Here is a 19,975-nt window from a genome sequence, read left to right on the forward strand (position 1 = left end):
TCTTGTCGACCACTCCATCTGGAATTCATGATGTTTCCAGCTCATTGCTACTATACAACAGAATTGTTTCAATTGATCACCTACAAACTTAAAACATTGTAAAAAGCCCTCCTTTTCCTCAAAATTCAGTCCATACAAAAAATAACAAATTTACAACATTTTCCCTTCTAACCCCAACACAGGTTGCTGAGTACAGTGCTGGGTAGACGGAAAAAACATCGCTCGCCGTCCTACGCGAGCACCACGAGCCTCGCCACCGCCCAGTCCAGCGGGAAACCCAAGTGCTCGGTTGTGAACTGTCCAGGCCCGGCCATTGTCAAGTGCAAACACTGTAACCGGGCCTTCTGTAAGGAATGTGCCACCAACTCCCTCAGTGCCAAACGCTGTTACAAACGTCCGCGCGGACACAGCCTCATTCACGTGGACAACTTCCCCCGCCCGCCAAAAGTCGGGGTCGACAACGCTGCCTTCGCCAAATCCTCTGGGACAGTTCAGAGTCAGCCGCTCTCCGACGCTGCCACGGTCGGCAGCAACGATCAGGAGAGCGTGTCGGAGAAAACCGCGGCGGGAGGGGCGGCGGGGAAGGGACAAGGACTGCAGCAGCTGCAGGCCTCCCCGCTCAGAAAATGGAAGTGCCTGCGCTGCGCCGCCATCAACAGATGCAGCAGTAAGGTGTGCAGCCGGTGCAACCTGCCGCGGGGCGCGCCCATCCCCGAGCCTGTCCCCGTGGGGAACGTGTGCCCAGCCTGCACGCTGCTGAACCCCATGGCCGCGCTCAAGTGTGAACTCTGCGAGACAGAACTGTTACTGTAGGAACTACAGACAAAAACAGAACTGATGCTGTTGGAACTACAGACAACAACAGAACTGATGCTGTAGGAACTACAGACAAAAACAGAAATGATGCTGTAGGAACTACAGACAAGAACAGACAGAACTGTTACTGTAGGAACTACCGACAAAAACTCATGTTCAAGTGCAAGAGGCTCTGCCCCTGAGCGCTCAAGTGTGAATTGTGGGAGACAGAACTGTTGCTGTAGGTACTACAGACAAAAACTCACGTTCATGTGCAAGAGGCTCTGCCCCCACGGCATGGCCAAAAGAAGAGAAGCTAGGAACAACTTGAGTACAAACTTGAGTGCAAAAAAACTCCTTTATTTACCTTCCTGTGCAAGCAATGCGAGCTGCAGCGTAGTGGTTGTCACTTATATCTGTAAATGCCTTAGAGACATGCCCTGCCCTTCAACTTTCTTTGTTACGGTTCTTCTCTTTAAGCATGACAAGCTATGAATCTGTTTTGTTTGGTGTTCAGAATTTGTTTTCTCCAACTTCAACATTCTCAAACCAGCAACAACAGCAAAGAAGATTGAAAATGCAACACAGCAAAAAAAAATGCATATTCTAAGAAAAAAAATCTTGAAAAAAAATGAAGACAAAACAATTGGTCAACTTAAAGAAAAATATTCTCAAATACCTCCTTCTGCTCAAAATGCAAAAACAGACTGTTACACTTCTTTACAAATTAAGGGTTATTCAGAAATACTTGTGAATTCCAGGTCTTAGTTAAAATCATACATGTTAAATCATGACCATTTCCTCTGTGAACAAAGTCACAGAGGCTGTTTTAACATCTTGCTCCACTGTATGCAAGCATGTTTTAATTAGCAATATTATTGTAGTTCCCAATTAACTGCGAGCAATTGTAGCTATTATGTTAGCATGCACAGTTTCTCTGTTTGCAATGTAGGTATCATATACATGCAATGGAGCTTCCGAGTCAAAACATTCACACGCATTGTGCTTTGAGCTGTTTCTTTCAATGTCTACAGTTCAAGATTAAGTTTATAGGAATTGTTATATAAAAGAAAACTGCCAAACAATGCCACTCACAATAGGAGCTGTTATGTTGTCCTTGTTGCATGCATACTTCAACAGTACATAGGCAGATGTTATTTTTCTATGTGTAAAAGTCGTTATTTTGTAGTGTTCATTGGGATTGACCACTGAATGCTGTATATAAAACCCACATGTTAACTGCACTATTTAATTTCTAGCCGTATTTTGATGTACAGTTATGTGAATGTGTCAGAGACCAACTGCCATAGGACCTTCGTATTGTAGCACTCAATTCAGCCATGTAAGTTTAAGTGATTTGGACCATGCCTGTTGCTTGATAGATTCCAAACATACCGTGTTAGGCTTAGGAAGAAAATGCTGTGTTTCCTGTTTCCCTACCTACCCTAGAAAAACCTGCTGACCCTAGACTTTTTGGGGTGGGCAGTGAAGTTACATAGCTTCCAGTTAGCATTTTTATTTATTCAGCCTGCTTCCTATTGAAGTAAAAACACTGCTTGTCGTATCTAATGAAGGATACATGTATTATGCACAACATCCAAGTTTGACATTGAAAGACACTTAGTGCCCTCATGCATTTCAGTTTACTTTGTTAACTGTATTGTAATATGTCTCAGTTTTGGTCAGCTTAAAAAAACATTACAAGAAAAAGTGATGATCCCTACCTACCGACCCTAATTTTTTTCAGGACTGAAACAGGAAACTCAACATTTTTCCCTAGGTCTTACCAGTAGCAAAAGTGTATGGAGGACTCTCCATCTGATGGGTTTATCTCTAGGCATCGTACCATTGGTCCTATGACAGTTGATTGACAGATAGCCACCCCCAGCAGTGTACAGACAGTTGTTGATACACAGATGACTTCTATGAAGCGAGAAAGGAGCTGAGAATAAAGTAGATCTAACTTACTGTTGGTGTGGTATCTTTTTGCGTTTCTATGTAGTTGATGGGTTGATTTAAAAAAAATGGGAAGTTTAAATTTGAAAATCGACACAATCACATATGAGTAATGTGTAACAATGCTTGACCATTATCTATTGTGGTGTATTTGTTTAAAAGGTACTTCCGCCCCTAAAGCGTTACCAAAAAAACGATAGAATGATTCATCTTGGTTGACCCGTCCGTTATCTTTTGATAAAGGTACGTTAAACATTACCATTGTCACTCTCCAAGCAGAGGTTCGGTTCCGGCTGTTTTTGGTGGGTTTTGGGCATTTTATCGGGCTGTCTATCTTGTGTCGTTATTTTTGTTTATTGCATTCAAAAAAAAAACACAAAATAGAAAGCCTGATAATACTAATAGCACCTAAAATAGCTGGAGCCGAACCTCTGCTTAGAGAGTATCTCATTGTCACACGCGTCGAGACAGACGCTAAGTACAGACAGTTTCAGTGCTAGCAATGCCGGAGAAGTTTGGACGAAGTGTGGCTATGCATAACGATGCAGTCAAACCATGAAGCCAAATCTCGGGTAAGCTCCTAAAACATTCATTTCCCGTGAACCGTTTACATGCACATGTGCGGAGCGGAGATATAACAGTTGTATACACGGGGAGACCGTTTCACTCGAGTGCTATAATGGCCAACGGGCGAGCTTTTAATGGAAACGTTCTTAGCGTGATACTTTTTAATAATCTTAATAGATGAACAAGTGTTTCTGTATAGATCTATAGAAACTTTACTTTCTGATTTGGCGATGTGGACTACAATATATAATAACGGGTTGGAACAATTCTAAAATTGTACTTTTTTGGACTGGGTTTCCGAAAACATTTCTTCATGTTATTGCGTCCGCCTTGCTCATAAAATTTATGACTTTCCCATTTTCTTTACTGCCTTCTATGTCGGTTTTATCCAGCGCCAGGGCGTACTAAAAGATATGACCTAGAAATCCCCTTCAAACTCGCCTGTCACGAATGGCTTCTTTCAAGAGTGCTGTTCTGAAGTATCTGATCTGATACGGGACTTGGTGAAATAGAGCGGTTTTACGTCAGTTGCCGAAGCAAAAAAACTTTTCCCATTTCCTTTAAGTCGCAAGAGCCGATTGGCATTGCGATAGGAAAGCCTTTAGTATCCGCTTCCACTGCAAGAATGTGGAAAGCTGATAACGCATCTTACACATAAGAGTAACTGTTATGAGAGACTTTACATCCGTAAATTCAGCACCAAGGCTAGAGCGCTTTCCGTGTATAGAGGGCGCTCATCTCAATTTCTACAGCCCTCGGGCAACGCAGCAGGGCAAGCGCTACGGCCTATAGCTAGTCCACTTGAAGTGGTGTGAGGTTAACTACGATACTCTGTCGTAAATGTTGAGTGCTGGGCAGAGAAAGCAATATGCACCATTTTTAAGTAGTATTTGGGATGAGCGGGCCAGGATTTTAATCCGCGACCTCTAGGCTATCATACCCACTAGGCTATCATAGGTTGCTTACTGCACTAACTTTCTGGTATTTGAAAGTGACTGAATGTTTGTTTATTAGCTGTACAGGGTCATTGCAACATTTGGAGGGTTATGAGCTTCTAAGTTCCTGGTTTGCATGGCGACAAGCTTGAATAAAATCTGATAAAATACATTTGTAACACAATTAACATTAAATGCCACTTTCTAAATCCTACCAAACTCCGCGTTTATTAGCCTCGAGGTGGAGGCTAAGGAATAGGTGATTTTGATAAGCAATTTCCAAACGCCTGTTTGAGGCCAAGACTTTTGCGCATTGTCAACTTTAACAAGTTCTGCAGAAAACTGGATTTTCATGATGGGGATATCAATGTAAAAATGGCCCACTTACTGCATTTTATCATACAATGTATCTGAAAGAGAATTACACAAGGGGCTGCTGAAAGATCACAGAAAGTTGTTGCAAGCATTTGCAACGGTATTAGTTTCGGATCGGAAGATATTCTGTTTACTGCGTGCATGTGAGCAGGAATTTTCGTCAGTCTGCTGCCTTCAAATTAAATAACACTGTTGATTCTTATCTTTTCGTTCGTCTCAAGAGGCGTTCGTTTCATTCTAAGCCACATTGACTTGGTTTTATGGATGACCTCCGAGCAGGCATCAATTTTCGCCAGCTGCAGTTTTCAAAAAGAGAAAGGGACGTTATGCTAGTTCGTTTCACAATCTCATAAATCCTGACAACATGACGCTTCCTGCAGAAGGAACGAATATAGAAGTTATTTTGCTGCACCAACTTTTAAAACAAGACAGTCTAATTAGTCTGCAAGTGGGTGAAAGATTTAACCCCCCTTGCGAGCCTTTCGCGACTTCACCATTCCCAAAATACGGAAACTTGGCAATTCGACGGCCGTTTAAGCCACTTTTTGGGATGCGGCACGGAGTGGTACTACAGATTAGGCTATGATAGGGTCTGTACTCCTGATTCGTAAAATGGTCTAAAATGTGCAAGTATAGACGACATCAGCTACGCTTACAACCGATAGAAACTGTCTAAAAATAGGTCCATAAATGTACGCTGGTTTGGTAGTTTCAAAGTTGGCTAAGGTTCTCAAATGCCGGGAAAGGGCCGGGAGTTTACGGAATGGGATTTGCTTAGAAAAATAGTTTGGGAAGGGAGTCCCTTCTAGTTCACAAGGTCTATGACAACTCTCCAATCAGAGGTTGGTGGGGAAAATCGTGTCCTTTTCCGTTTATCCTTTTTATTCTCGATCGGCCTTCCCACCAATTGATCGGAAAAGAAACGGATGAAATGAAAAGGGCATGATTTTTCCCACCAACCCCTGCTTGGAAAGTGGTGTATGACTTGATACTCTACGTAGGAGACTGACAATAGTACGATCACAGAAGTGAATAATGATAGAGATCTTGTCTATTTCAGGCGTCTATATAACGTTAGGCATATTTTCTACAACTTTCCCAGAGCCATATTGACTCCAGATTTAGTCGATGGTCGATGGGGTCATGTAATGTAAGAGAGTGACTGTGACGGACGTCAAGTCACACCAAAGGTCATGTGTTATTGATGACGTTAAACCGGAAAACGTGAAAAAATCAAGATGTGCTAGGTCTCAACTAACGTCACGCTCGGAGTTTGGTGCCATAAAAGAGATGATTTTGTCTGACCAAACCTCAAGGGTTCCTGTGGATGCATTCCTAAGAGAGATGGTGTTCATAGATTGCAGGAAAATGTTATTGGTCACTGAATATTGGTCACTTAATCATATGGAAGTAGCTTTCAACGTCCAGTCACAGTCCTTATAATCTCAAAGCAGACGTGTCAGCTAGATGAGAAGAAAAAAAAGAAGAATTGGCCAAATAGGGACAAATAAGTTGCCATGGGATTTCAGTCAGTCTTTTGCAGTCTATCCAACCGGCCGGACAGTTCACTCCTAGGCCAATTAACTTCTACTAGGGTTTTATTTCTAACTTGGCCAAAGTCCCCTATTACTATTCGTCTGTTGGTGAATACGGCACTCAGACGTCTGCTGAAAGTTATATGCTGCGCTTCCAATATAAACCGCACCGTGACGTGACTGACTGGCCCGCTCCATCGCGAGTTTTCTATTTACACCTGTCGTTAAGCCCCGCCCTTGCCTAACAACGGGACAAGCGGAGCAGCTAAGGTGTCACCAAGGTAGATCAGGCTTCCAAAATGGCCGACGAGGACAGAGGCAGCGACCGGGACTCGGACGACCAAAGGTCCGACGAGGACTTCGCCGACTACGATCTAGACCGGATCCGTGCGGAAATTCAGCAGGAAAAGCAAATGAAGTAGGGACGCATATCAACGTCAACGTGTCGTTTTGTGTTTGCGATGTCGTCTAGGAGACGACTGCAGACCTTTTCCATTGCGTAGTTGTAGACCTTTGCAGATAAACTTTGATAAATTGCTAGAACAATAACAGTGTTACGCGTACGGTCTTTTGTAATTTCTTTCTTTTAGCAGTCGACTGTAAAATGAACAGCAGACTGTGGCATTTGATGCTATTGTAAATATTCCCTATTAAATGTTTGTCGGTGACATTGAGAAGGCGGTTCATGACTGTTGCAGTGAATTTTAGTAGATATTTTTGAGCAGTTAATTCCTTAAAAATGCAACGTCACACTTCAAAATACTTGGCCCAAAGTTGACATTTTTCACGCTGGTCAGACTGCTCCAAGAAATACATTACACCATCCTTGTATATTTTCTTATTCAAAGCAAAAGCATGTTTATTTTGGTACACTTTTTCTGAACTGCTGCAGAAAATCGTAACAATCATTTATTTCCCCCTTCAAAGGGAAATGTTGGACCAGTCCACCACTGAGCTGAAACTGACAGTTTCTGAACTGGAGAAGAGATTTGACGGAGTTGAAGATGAAGGTGAGGTGAAAACTTTGCCTATGGAGTATGGTACATACGTATGATTTCTCTTTTGCAATAATGTAACTTTCAGCAACTCTTGATTTGAAAAAAAATACGTATTTGACTTGTCGTCAAAGAATTCTGTAAAAGCATGCAGGTGAAGGTGGTTAACTACAAAATGACATTCATCTATTCAATAATGTCAATCTCCAAGCAGATGTTGGGAGATCACGTGTAAAACAATGAGACTTTACATCTACTTGGAGATTACAGCATATCTTGAAACTTTTGCAGTGGTCTTTTTCATTTTTTTCCCAGTGATTTCTCCACCGCAAATTCATGATGTTGTGAATCTTCAATTTAATGTGGGTTTACGGAAAAGGCTGGGCTGTCTACCTGGGCTGTCTACCTGGGCTGTCTACCTGGGCTGGCTATCACGTCAGGCTACTTGGACCTACGAAAGCCCATTGCGACAAAAGCTGTTTAAGCAGTAGGGATTGTTTGTGCTCAATGAAGAAGCTATGTGTGAAGCTATTGTGTGTGTTACATAACCCAGAGGTTCTGGGTTCAAATCAGTTGATATGCCACCGATCTTGTGCCCTTGGGAAGGGCTATTAACACGACTTATCGGGCTGATTGGATTAGTCTTTAGACTGGTGGCTAGTTGGTCAAAGGCATCCAGGAGCCGTTCTTTAGTGGCTGTCAGGGTCCAGGCTTCTGCGCCATACATTAGGATCGACAATTGAATAGTGAGGAGCTTAAAATAAGCGTTGCTAAAGTGCAAGGGTCTGGAACTGTTGCCATTTGGTGGTAACTCAGGTGACCTCAATACGACAGCAATTACCCCAGGTGTGACCATAGCTGATAGGACTTAAGGTTTTGAACCATTTACACTGGGAAGGAAGGACCCCTAGTCTTTTCCGTAAGTGTGGTGGGTTCTTTGCCCTATCTGAGGGAGGGCCCTTACTGAAGCTAGGTACTCTTTTCTCTACCATAGTGAGGAAAGTCGTGTTAAGAGCCCTTCTCAAGCGCACAAGATCGGTGGCATATCAACTGATTCGAACCCAGAACCTCTGGGTTATGTAACATACACAGCTCCTTCAAACATAGCTGCTTCTCACACAGCCTTTTCACACACAGCTCCTTCACACACTGCCACTTCACACAGCTCATTCACATAATAACACACAGATCCTTCAGACACAGCTTCTTTGTTGAGCACAAAGAACCCTTCTGCTAAAACAGCTTTTGTCCCAATGGGCTTTCGTAGGTCCAAGTAGCCTGACGTGATAGCCAGCCCAGGTAGCCAGCCCAGGTAGACAGCCCAGCCTTTTCCATAAACCCATTTAATGTTACTACACTGCAAATTGGGTTCCACATCAAATTCAAAACACAGCAAAACCTTCCTGCTCCCTACTGCTGGAAAGATAGAACCACCTGTCAGTGAAATTAAGAACCACAGTGAAATTAAATGAATTTACAGTATCAGTATAACATATGACATCCATGGGCCTCATCTGGTGCTCAGATAGAAAAAGTTATGTCCATATGTCTGTCCAAGGACAAAAAGGATAAGTACATTGTAAGTAAGTAAGTATACCATAAGATTTTGATAAAATGGAGTTTCTGTGTTGTCCTTAATTAAGGTAATGAGTGGAAGACTCGTTACGAGACCCAGGAGGAGATGAACAGTCAGCTGGACAGACAGATCATCCTGCTGAGACAGAAACTGGAGGAGTCCAAACAGAACAGCAAGGACGGGAAGAACGCCGCCAGCGTGCGCACCTTCGACGAACTGTCTGATGTGAGTAAAGTTTACTACTTTAAACAATACTGTATTGTATGTTTTTGCATCATAAAATTCATTATGTTTTTTCACCCCTTTATGAAGTCCAAAGATTTTAATTCCCTCCAGCTGTATAGGTCCGAGCATTTCATCATGCAGATTTTGACAATATATAAAGTGCAGTTACCAGATTTAAGTGAAACTATTTAGATCATTATATCTAATTTTTATCATAGCATATCAGAATGCATTAGGGCTGTCTCCAGCTTTAATTTTTTTCTGTCATACTCATTGTTTAGCAGTCCATGTGTTGTTAATTTTTATTGTTATTAGTCACTTTAATGTCACAAAGTTCAGATTTTTTAAAATCAGGATTGGGCAAAATTTTGGTTTGTCCTAACATGCAAAATTTTTGTCCTGGGGCCAAGAAACAGGTTCTGGACACAGCCCTTGATTGTACTTACATGTATTTATTGTAATGAACATCACTGCATGGCTAATGTATGCTATTACTGAATTTCTCCAAATCTAGACCTATGTTTTTATGAAGTCATATATTATGCATTTACATGATTTTTCAAGCAGAGCCTAGTTATGATGCTTATTTAGTATTTTAGCAATAACATGAGTATTTTCCTTTCCAAGTCTGCACAAATTAGGCCAATGCTGAAGGTATTTTTGTTGCATTACGTCATTTTACACTGCTTTGTAACATGCACCTTTTGCTGAAACATCACCCACCACTTTATCATGCTTGTGTTTTCCCATCCACTTAAAGTACAATTTCTAAAACATCTTTTAATCTTCTCACTGATGCCTATCCCCATAACCAATGAGGAGATGGTAGCAAAATGTCAACATCGGTGTTCTAAAGCTTAAATTTCTTAGATTCCCCCCCCCCCCCATTATTTGCTTGAAGTCCTGACATCCCCTCCACTCAAATGGGATAGCCCAGGTAAATCCCACCATCTCCCAAAGTTTAATAGGCTTTGTGAGTTATGATTTCACTTCACTGATATTGACTCCCTCTTATCACTTGCTAATACTGTCATATCAAAACATCATTTCTGTATCAAAAAGCAAAACTCAAGATCATGGAACGTATTTGTAACAACACTTGATTCATGCTACACACGGGTCTACCGATAGTGCGAAAAGGAACGAAAAGGAACGAAAAGGAACGAAAAGGAACGAAAAGGAACGAAAAGGAACGAAGTATGAAGCAAACTAAAATAAAATCAATGAGAATATAAGGAACCGGTACTGCGGGCGTTAGAAGCCTATGAAACGTGTTTTCTTTTACTCAGAATTCGGCAATATCAAATTTTTACGGGGCTGTTTTAGGCTGTTGTGTTTGTGTGGCTAAATTATTCTCTGAAGATCAGCGAAATACAAGGAAACATAACTGAGATAAGAAAGTAAGGACTAAAATTCAGTTACTGGTGGGTGATGGATAAATATCGATTAATATACATTTTCAGAATGAGGAAAGATTGTAGCGTTGTTGTTGTATTTGGGTGGCTTCTGTTCTCCCAGGATGGGAGCGCCGCATGCAAATGACCTGCGATTATTTACGTCTAATAGAAGTCCGGTCAGGAAGGATATGCTAATAAACTGCTGCCCCACGAGCATGACAACTCCCTTCAACAGGGCCCACAACATGGTTTTCTGGAGACTGGAGACATATCTTTTTGCTCGTTCACGACAAAAGAAAAGCTGTGAAAGGATAGACAAGTATACATTGTACCAAGGAGTTTTCTTCACGTTGTACCATGAGTATTAATAATTTTGCGGGAAGAAATGGCCAACGTGAGGAATTTGTGCAAAGGATATTGGGAAACTACGGAGAGATCTGGCGGGCGACTCACGTCTCCCGTGCAGGTTCGGCAGAAAAGGTCTTTGGAACCAGGCCTCAAATTGAAATCAACGCGGCGTCCCGATTGCCAGGGGCCACTTATAATTTAGGCCGGGACCACTAGAAAACGACTTTGTGACATTTTTGGGACCGTAGAAAAATAACCTACACCAGAATGTCAACCCGTCAAACGTTTTTCTAGCGTGCTACTCAGCGGCTTTCAACCCCCCCCTCCCCCCATTTGATCTGAGACAGCCCGCGTGGGAACCCGGGACGCACTGATTCGTGACTCCGCCCATCGCCTTTGATTTGTCTTTAGCTATTTCCACGCGTGCACTTTCCCGCCGGTTCGCCGTTGAACCATTGGAGCTCTAGGAATTTCGTGGAACAAGCCACAAAATACAAAAATAAAGTCCGTTTCAAATGCATTTGCCGATCACAGTACCGTTACCTTATATTCCCATCGATTTTATTTCACTTTGCTTCATACTTCGTTCCTTTTCGCACTTTCGGTACTTTCCTTTTCGTTCCTTTTCGTTCCTATCCAATCTTTTCGTTCCTTTTCGTTCCTTTTCGCACTTTCGGTACTTTCCTTTTCGTTCCTTTTCGTTCCTTTTCGCACTTTCGGTACTTTCCTTTTCGTTCCTTTTCGTTCCTTTTCGTTCCTTTTCGCTCCTTTTCGTTCCTTTTCGCACTTTCGGTACACCGCTACACACATGTACATGATATTCATGCAGCTCATGTCCATATAGACTTTGGGAGAAAAGATCCCAAAATTTCAGACTGCACCATTTTTGAAAGCACATAAGTCAGGCCACGGGAAAAGTTAACAATCTTCCTCCCACCATTGGCTTGGTGATGCTTCCATACATGTTCTTAATTCATGTTCTTTGGTTTACTTCCTTGTACTCTAGGCCAGTCTTAAGAAACTGATGAAGCAGATGGAGAAGGAGAAGCAGAGTCTTGAGGGACAACTCCGGGACTACGAGTGGAGACTAGATCAGGAGTCCAAGGTCAGGTCTAGTCTTCATCTCCTCTTCTTGCCCTCCTGTGAAAGAACAGCTCTTTTGTATACAAAGAACATATCCACATGGCCCATGTCTCCATATGTCCTCAGCTACCTTGCTGAACTGGCCATACAAAGCAAGAAAGTAGCTTGCCCAACAAGACTCTGAGCTCTGAGGGCCATTTTCAGCAGCGTTGTACGGATGGTGTCCCCTTCATCACTGCGCAATTCTCCAGAACTGGGCTGATGTTGATACAGATTACCTACTAAGCTTGACGTCATGGATGGAAAATTTTACATCCCTTGCCAGTGGACAGCTAGCTTGGGTACCATTCAATCACTTAAACTGGGCTCCTTACACTCGCTTCTGTGTGGCACAATGGCTAGAGCGTTGGAATCAGAATCAGTAGGTCCTGAGTTCGATAATCGCCATGCCCCTTCCCCCATGACGGTGTAGAGTCAACCACACCTAGCCTCACGGCTAATCTGTCTAAAGGTGCCAAAAACACCTACGGATTTGGTGCTGCCAGTGTGTCAACATCTGCACACTTGCCACTAAGACCCGTTAATTTATTTTTTATTTTTTTACACCCACTTCTGATTTTTCTTCAGGTAGTAAATCAATCAGGTAGTAATTGGATGGCACCCAGGCATGTGGATGACTTCTCAGTCCCCATGTCAGAACCATCATGCTGGAGATAATCTGACTCACTGAGATTGAAGCCTTAAAATTGTCCTGGGGCTAGACCTATGGTAGCTACTATCTTATGTTACACCTGACATCCATCCATCTACCATGTTTGATCTGGAGAAGTCTGTCTGGCCATTATCCAAGACCATTAGAGGCTCTCTCTAAAAGTCAGCAAATCTGTTCCAGCCTTTTCCTATCAGGAGTTGCTCAGGCATGTGGACTATGTAGACAGTTGGAACCTGAGGAATGGGGGGCAGTTTTCTTTGATATCCTTTCACCCATGAGGTTATTAGGGGATGTCAGGTGTCTACAATATGTACAGATTTTGGGTTGATTGTCTAATAATGTTTATGAGATTAATATAGTGATATTTGTCTGACCTACATTGTTTTTGTTTTGTTTTTTGCTACAGGCCTTTCACAAGGCAAACGATGAGAGAAAACAGTACCTGACAGAAATTCATCAGGTAAGTGGTGCTTTTGCTCAAGACATTAATTTGCTAAAATTGATTTTGGCATGAGCCATCTTAATCAAAATGAGGAGTTTCTTCCTTAGAACACTAAAGTATCTGTTTGGATACCAATTCACTATTGTTTATGGGGTTAGGTAGCAGGGAGAAGGTGAAAGTGGCTTTAACAAAAATGTTCACAATCAGTAACTGTACAGTCTTTTGTGATTTTACAAGAAAGAAAAGGTCACTTCAGTGAGACTTTTATGGCTTTGAATCTGTGTTCAGCAGGCAGTCATGAAGCTCATATGCCATGTGTATTTAATGTGCACTTAGTCTCCTCTGCCGCTTAGTTCAGATAACCTCCTTGGTTTTTCGTAGTGTCATAGTCTGTACACTGACAGAGAGAGAGAGTTCAACCAAGTGTGTCTCTTACCAACTACTGCTTGACTTGCAGAGCAAAGGTACATGTGTAATACTACAGCATATATATTTAGGCAACATAGATATTTGGAGGAATATCTTTGTTAACACTTTCTTTGATGATGTTTGATTCAACAGGCTCGTCTTGCGATTGAAGACAAGAAGCGGCGGGAACGCGTGTCACTCGACGCTGATGTTGTCGCAGTTACTGGGAAGATAGGCATGTCGCCACGAGACGTTCCAAACAACCAGAGAATCCTCGACCCCAAGAAGGGCCCCATCAAGAAGACGGCCGCGGTCAAGAAGCTTCCGAAGTTAAAGAAGTCTCCCTCACCGCAGAGGAAAAGTCAAAGCCCGGAACGGAGCCCGCGAAGCGACCAGTCCAAGTCACCGGGGTCAAACTGAAGGACTACACACAGTTTAAAGACTTGGCTTGAAGCTATGGAAGAAAACTTGCTGTTCTGCAACATTTCATGAAGTTGCTGTTAGGCAAAGTTTAACAACTGGCCCTTAACATACGCCATTATCCAATTGGCTGAAGTAAAATATTAGTCTGTAACTTTTTGATTGGAGTGGGGGGCAGTTCAGGTGAACATTCGTTGAGAAGCAAATTAACAATCAATTAGGCCATGTGAAGTCAAGTCTTGCTTTGGGGCTTTTCATAAGAAATTTAAATGAAGTAGGCAGACCAAAAGAATATGGAGAGAAACAGATATCCAGTCAAAATGAGTCTATGTACCATGCTGGTAAGTGTGGCAAAAATTCAGTTTTAGTTTAATGAAATTAAACGAATGAACATTTGGGAGTTGTTTCAAATCTTTAACTTAAGGATGTGTGCTCTCTTAAAACAAAAACTGAAGCAGCATATCAAGAAATAAGATAGGTGTGGATCCAGATATAAAGTTATTCTTTTCTGCAAGATCTTGGAGAGGTACTTAGTTAAGGTGCACAACGGTTTTAGCCAATAACTTGACTACATGAGTTGTAAATACAGAATGCGTTCTTGAAAAGAAGTTCTCCATAGAGTTACTATTTATATGATAGGTGTCAATCACCTGAAACAATGTTTGTTAGTAAGTTCGAGGAGGTTAGCCTCCTTGGTAAGTTGTATTCTAGTGTTGCTGTGGTTGTGCAGATATCTATTCTTAATCTTGGGAAATGTACAAACAATTGTGGCTCATATTGCTGGCCATAGACAGGGTTTTAAATCAATTATTTTAAGCTATAAAAAATAGTCATTGCTAAAGTAATTTTGCATTCAGATTCGTGTCAATATTTTACTTTGCAGATGACAAGTTGGTGGTGTGTAGACATTTGTCTGATTTGTCTAAGCAGAATATACTACTAGTATACTTTTTGTAGAATAAAAGAGACGCAAGTTCAGTCTTCCTAAAATTATATGGAAAGATATCATCTTGTGTAAGAACTAGAGCAGACAAAAAGTTGTCAACCATACTACTTTTTATTAAAGCAGCCGACAGGGTATACAGCAGCGAGTCCAGTCTCTTCTATGTACAATTCTTTTTAGAAACTCCTGGTTATTATAACACGTTATAGAGAAAAGACAGAATAAAAGTCCAGAGGTTTGATCCGTTCCTAAGTCCGATCCTGATACAGGCAACTGTTTTCCTTTCTGTCACTTTGATTCTCAAGCAGGAGTTCAAAACACGAACCGGATCGATGTAATTTCTTACAAACGACCTCTTTCTGTAACAAGCACATCATTTAATGATGTAGTCCTTCTTCCATTGTTATACACATCAGTTGCTCCCTGCCTGAGTTGGTGTGCACCCGCATGTTCAAATGTTTCCTTTACAGACACTCACACATACATACAGCAAAACTTTTTTTCAAGGCACACAGACGAACAAAAATATCACGCGCCGAGGTAACATCACAACGGCTAGGTACAACATACGACAAGCACTTCCAATGTCCTTTCATATCACTGACTGTTGCTTAATACAGGGGTGGTAGTGTGGTACTACGATAGGAAAGAAGCCTCCCAAACTCCAGATGCAGTCCATTTCTACCCTGTGCTGCTGACAAAGAAAAATTGCCTAAAGGCCTAAAGCACAATGCCAAACAAAGCCAGTCAGGGCAGGGGCTGCCTTTGGAGCTCGGGAGACCGGAGCAAAGAAGTAGGAAATTCAAAACGTTCCAGAATGCCTAACCCTTATGCGGGAAGGTCCATTCCTTCAAATAGCACCATTCCATCAGTGCTTATCTCTATAAACATATAAACCACATGACTAGAACTATCACGGCTAGCTACTCTCTCTCTCGTCATAAACAAAGCCCTGACTGTGCAAGCCTGGTTACAGGGACGTGCTGTGTGCCAAACGCCTGGTTACTACGTAGGTTAGCTGAAGCGAAAACAGGACTGCTGCTGCATGGACCATCACAAGCTGCTGGGCCCTGCCTGGCTGCTGTGTTAAACTCTGGAGGGGGAGGGGGGCTGGTGGTGTGTTGTCATCATGGCCGCACTCAGCGGATGGGCGCCCACGGTATCAGCACGTCGTTAAAGGTCTTTCCTCCTGGAAAACAGCAAAACAAATAAGTGATGCAATTGTTTTTTATTCAACTTATGCCTTACATAAATTACTGTAAATGCAGAAATGTTCGCGGTGGTTTAATGTTCGCGGTGGCCGCTTCACCGTGAATTTAAAACCACCGCTAACATTTTTCCATAACAGTAAGAGACTACAGTGCATGGTGCTATCGCGAAATTAAAACCACAGTGAAAAGTCCATTTTCCCGCTACCGCAAAATTAAATCTCCGCGCACTTAAATGCATTTACAGTATGCCACTAAAAACTGCCTTATTCTGTCATTTTGTGATATCTGTTATAGAAAATACCATAAATCTATTTCTTTTTCAGGGGAACTTAACTTTGCAGTAGGAGGGGAAAGCAGGTTTTCACACCTGTAACAGGAGCAAATTATAGCGATACAGGAAATGCATGTTGGCCATTGGAGAGGTCATCACAAAAAACGAAGAGTAAAACTGTTCCAAAATGTACAATATACAAGGTTCATCTTTGAGGTGGGGCAATAATCATATATGTACAGTACACAAGATCTTTACAACATATCGTTACTGAATGAAAGCAAATTTGTTATCCAAGTGCCATTTACAGATTATTAGAGATCTTCACAGACTACAGTCCAGCGCAAGTTAATCTACTTAAGCTGTACCTTGTGGTGGGAAGTCTTCTGGGTGTTTCTTCATATAGTCCTCGATGATCAAGTCTCTTCTAGCGTTCCTGTTGTTTTCCGCTTTGGTGAAGTAGTAGGCAGCCACCGTGCCAATACCAGCAAAGAGAATGTGCCGCTGAACACCTGTGGGAGGAGCAACAAAAGAAGACATGATAAGCTATGATCGATTGCTAGATTTTTATTAGAGGGCTGGTGCATTGAGCTTGAACAAATTTGCTCTGCAATAGTGCTTTTCATATAGCAAATAACATCACAATCCATTTAGCAAATATCATCACAATCGATATATGACATAGCAAAACAGGACTCGAAATACTTTTTTCTGCATACCTGCACTGGTGCAGGTAACACTGAAAATTACCTACACCAGACAAATTTTACCTGCACCACTCTGAATTTATTTGGATCATACTAAAATTGTTCAGAAACCATTACTATTTTTCTTCTATACTTTATAGATGGTAACAGTCGGTGCAGCTAATAACAATCCACACACACCTACATCATAGGACATTTATGTATAAAACCCAGTACATGGACCATAGCAGGTTAGGTGCAGGTAGACACCAGAAATACATTCACAGTTCCAATTTTACCTGCACCAACCTGCATAGTATTTCGAGCCCTGCAAAATATCATCACAATCAATCGGACCCTCTAAACTTGTGCTGACAAAAAATATGTGGAAAGTTGGAAACACACACAGACAGACACACTGAAAGCAGTAAATTGTACCTCCATTTTACGGAGGTAACAATGCTCCTTGCCAACAAAGACCACCATAGACTACCAGTCTATAGCTATCACCAAAGCAGACAGGAAGGAAACAGGTAATCATATTGCAGGTGGAGCAGGAAGAGGGCTTATATAGCAACCTTTATTGGAATAACCTTTGCCTTGGGATTTGCTTACACAGCTGGGCCTTTATATAATATAATAAGTATGGATTTATCTACAAGCCTTTTTGGGACATCTCATTCATGTCTGTGAGACGTGGAGATAGAAACTGAGGGGAAAAGCGGGAAAGGTGGGACAGTCTGGGCTCTTTTTGTGTTTTCCCTTTATATTTCTTAATTCAACTTGACAGCTACAGAGGATCACTCCCCCTCAGAACAATAGACCAGTCCTGCCAGCCACAGGTGGGTCACCCCTCTCAGGATAATGGACCAGTCCTGATCGATGGTACACCTAATGGGAGCCATGAGTAACTCGACATAGTTCTTGGACAAGGTTCAGGTAATAATAACATTAACATATGCCCTTGTGATTGGCCTTGTTAACACTGCTATCCAACCGTAGCCAATTACCTGGCTCTACTGGCCCTTACCCACTCAAGGGCTTGCCTAGAAATCCTGCTTCAGCCTGCTACAGATCTCAGTAATTGACTTGAAGTTATCCAGAGGACACTATTACTCTATCAAATGGGCTTTTAAGTTCAAGTAAAATCTCCTAAAATACAAGGATTTGCATACATTCTAGGTAAGAGGCTCTGAGTAAAATTGTGAAAACCTAAAATGCTACTGAGGTGTGCGAGGTATCGAGAACAAAAGGTGGCAGGAAAAAAAATTGAATGTTTGATGTCAAACACCGTCTAGACATTGGAGGAGACAGCGGGGAAACACCCGTCCAATGGCAGCCCTGTGCCAAACCTAACCCCTGAGTCCTGGGCCGACAGGGTCAGACACCAAATGCAAACATTCCTTCTAGTCTAGACACATCATCAGAGTAAAGGGCCCAACAATGCCCTTGTGTAAGGAAAAACTGTCCAGGTACAAAGTCTACCCATTGGACTACCTGTCTCACTTATCAGTCCTTTACAGTGGTGCAGATCTGCTTTATATCATAGCTTGTCCAGACTTATAGGGATTTTGTGTCACAACAGCTTATCATACTTTGACTATATACAGCTTCTATTCAGCAAAGAAGTTCACCAGATGTTTGAACCTTGTGGTTGCAGACTTGGGAAACCCCTACAGTTAAGTACCAGTGTCATATTTCACACCTGCCAAAGTGAGGACTATGCAAATGTCCTCCCAGGTAACCTGTAAGATATACCAGGCAGGCAGGCAGGCGTGTGTGTGTAGTCAAGATATTGTATACTAAAAGTGGAAACAAACACAAATCTTGATGTTTCTGACTGACAAAGCCATGCCTGTCTTCCCGAAGAGGGTGTGCACATCTGAACACAGGTGAACTTAAACACCTGCACACCTGTGGAAAAATAGGACAACCTCTATGTCTGCTAGATGGCAAAGCTGGTAGTCTGCAAAGCTGCTCAGAAAGCATTCTTCAGGGTCATTGAAATTCAAAAAAATACAAGGCTGTTGAAGTCTGCAAAAGAAAAATCATTGTGTTTTGCCGTTCATGTGAAACATTTGGATACTTCTTCTGTTACGAATTAGCACCTTTGTGACAGAGCTAAATGTTAAGGTATATCAAGAGCCTTGGAACAGTCAACTTTCCTTCTTTTCTCTCAATCAACCCTTGTGGTTTGACTTTTTTTGTGAGGTTGAAAATGCTTTTGTGTGCAAGGTCTGGAACGGCAAGCAATGGGAGAACAATGGGCGTCATTTGTTGTGTCTGGCTGCTGTTCATCAGACCATGACCCTGCCTGACCTCACCTGGCTGGGCACAAGGCCTGCCCAACCTTGTCCCACTCCTGGGTCACCTCCTAAACCTACCACACAATGGAGAAGGGCAGTGTAGGCACTTTCCCACACCACCCAGACTTACACACACTAGCTGGCTGGAACCTCCTACTCCTAGTCTTGACTTTTCTGTGTTAGCTAGACGGCGTCACAATACATGAATAGACAGGAAACCCCCAGTCGCCGGCTTTCCCACACTGTAGGGATTCCGTGCAGACTGTAAAGTACGTTTATCAGGGCTTTCCAGTTGGAGGTATTAAAGAGTCTTATTTGCTTGGAGGGATTCCTGGCTTTCCGCTAGCCACTGGGAACTGTTATCAGAGAGAAATGCAACACCAGACGAGAGATCTTTGCTCTTTCAGTCTTCAAAGGAGGAGACATAAATTTCCTGTGTGATCAAGCCGGCTGACTTCCAGACAGAAAGCCACGCCAAAAGGAGCAAATGTACTTCCTGAAAGGTCTAGCTGCACCTTGGAATGAATGATGTGCTCAAGGGATGCAAGAAAAGGCACAATACATTTTAGAACATGCTGAAATAGACCTCTATATCAGTGTTTGAACATGGTAATGCCCAACATGGGGTACACAGAAGTAACAGTAGAAGCACAAGACGAAATGATGAAATGACTGAAACAGGATTGGTCAAACTCGAAGAAAAAAATTCTTGCAGAGAAAAAATGTTACTGTCTTCAAGCCCAGGAGATACAGAGATGGTAAAAACTGATCTTGTGAAATACATAATTT

General features: G+C 42.2%; 3 protein-coding genes across 5 annotated transcripts in view; 2 read left to right on the top strand and 1 right to left on the bottom strand.

Moving 5' to 3' along the window:
• The window catches only part of LOC118419541, a 56,472-nt gene extending 55,046 nt beyond the window's left edge, over positions 1-1,426 (top strand). For both annotated transcript variants that reach the window (XM_035825973.1, XM_035825972.1), the window contains exon 12: positions 183-1,426. In XM_035825973.1, coding sequence (XP_035681866.1) covers positions 183-813 — 631 coding nt within the window. In that variant the 3' untranslated portion in view covers positions 814-1,426. The remainder of the gene's footprint in view (positions 1-182) is intronic.
• Positions 1,427-6,394: 4,968 nt separating this feature from the next.
• Positions 6,395-14,853, top strand: LOC118419577 (coiled-coil domain-containing protein 169-like). The gene is made up of 6 exons (XM_035826023.1): positions 6,395-6,581; positions 7,091-7,173; positions 8,802-8,959; positions 11,711-11,809; positions 12,906-12,959; positions 13,503-14,853. The coding sequence occupies exons 1-6, from the start codon at positions 6,463-6,465 to the stop codon at positions 13,767-13,769; spliced, it is 780 nt and encodes a 259-aa protein (XP_035681916.1). The 5' UTR covers positions 6,395-6,462; the 3' UTR covers positions 13,770-14,853.
• LOC118419571 (NADH dehydrogenase [ubiquinone] 1 subunit C2-like) overlaps positions 14,811-19,975 on the bottom strand; it is a 6,199-nt gene continuing 1,034 nt past the window's right edge. For both annotated transcript variants that reach the window (XR_004831632.1, XM_035826015.1), the window contains exons 2-3: positions 16,563-16,706; positions 14,811-15,901 (exon numbers count right to left, since the gene is read on the bottom strand). Coding sequence is in view for 1 of the 2 variants with exons in the window: in XM_035826015.1 (XP_035681908.1) it covers positions 15,852-15,901; positions 16,563-16,706 (194 nt within the window). In the remaining variant the exon portion in view is untranslated. The remainder of the gene's footprint in view (positions 15,902-16,562; positions 16,707-19,975) is intronic.

This window comes from Branchiostoma floridae, chromosome 7, assembly GCF_000003815.2.
Source record: "Branchiostoma floridae strain S238N-H82 chromosome 7, Bfl_VNyyK, whole genome shotgun sequence".
Taxonomy (NCBI): domain Eukaryota; kingdom Metazoa; phylum Chordata; class Leptocardii; order Amphioxiformes; family Branchiostomatidae; genus Branchiostoma; species Branchiostoma floridae.

What these genes read in the sequence shown, in the direction of transcription:
- LOC118419577 (XM_035826023.1), top strand. Translation starts at nt 6,463, where the DNA reads ATGGCCGACGAGGACAGAGGCAGCGACCGGGACTCGGACGACCAAAGG. An exon ending in CCTTCGACGAACTGTCTGAT is followed by an intron (nt 8,960 to 11,710) that starts GTGAGTAAAGTT and finishes CTTGTACTCTAG; the next exon opens with GCCAGTCTTAAGAAACTGAT. An exon ending in ACCTGACAGAAATTCATCAG is followed by an intron (nt 12,960 to 13,502) that starts GTAAGTGGTGCT and finishes TTGATTCAACAG; the next exon opens with GCTCGTCTTGCGATTGAAGA.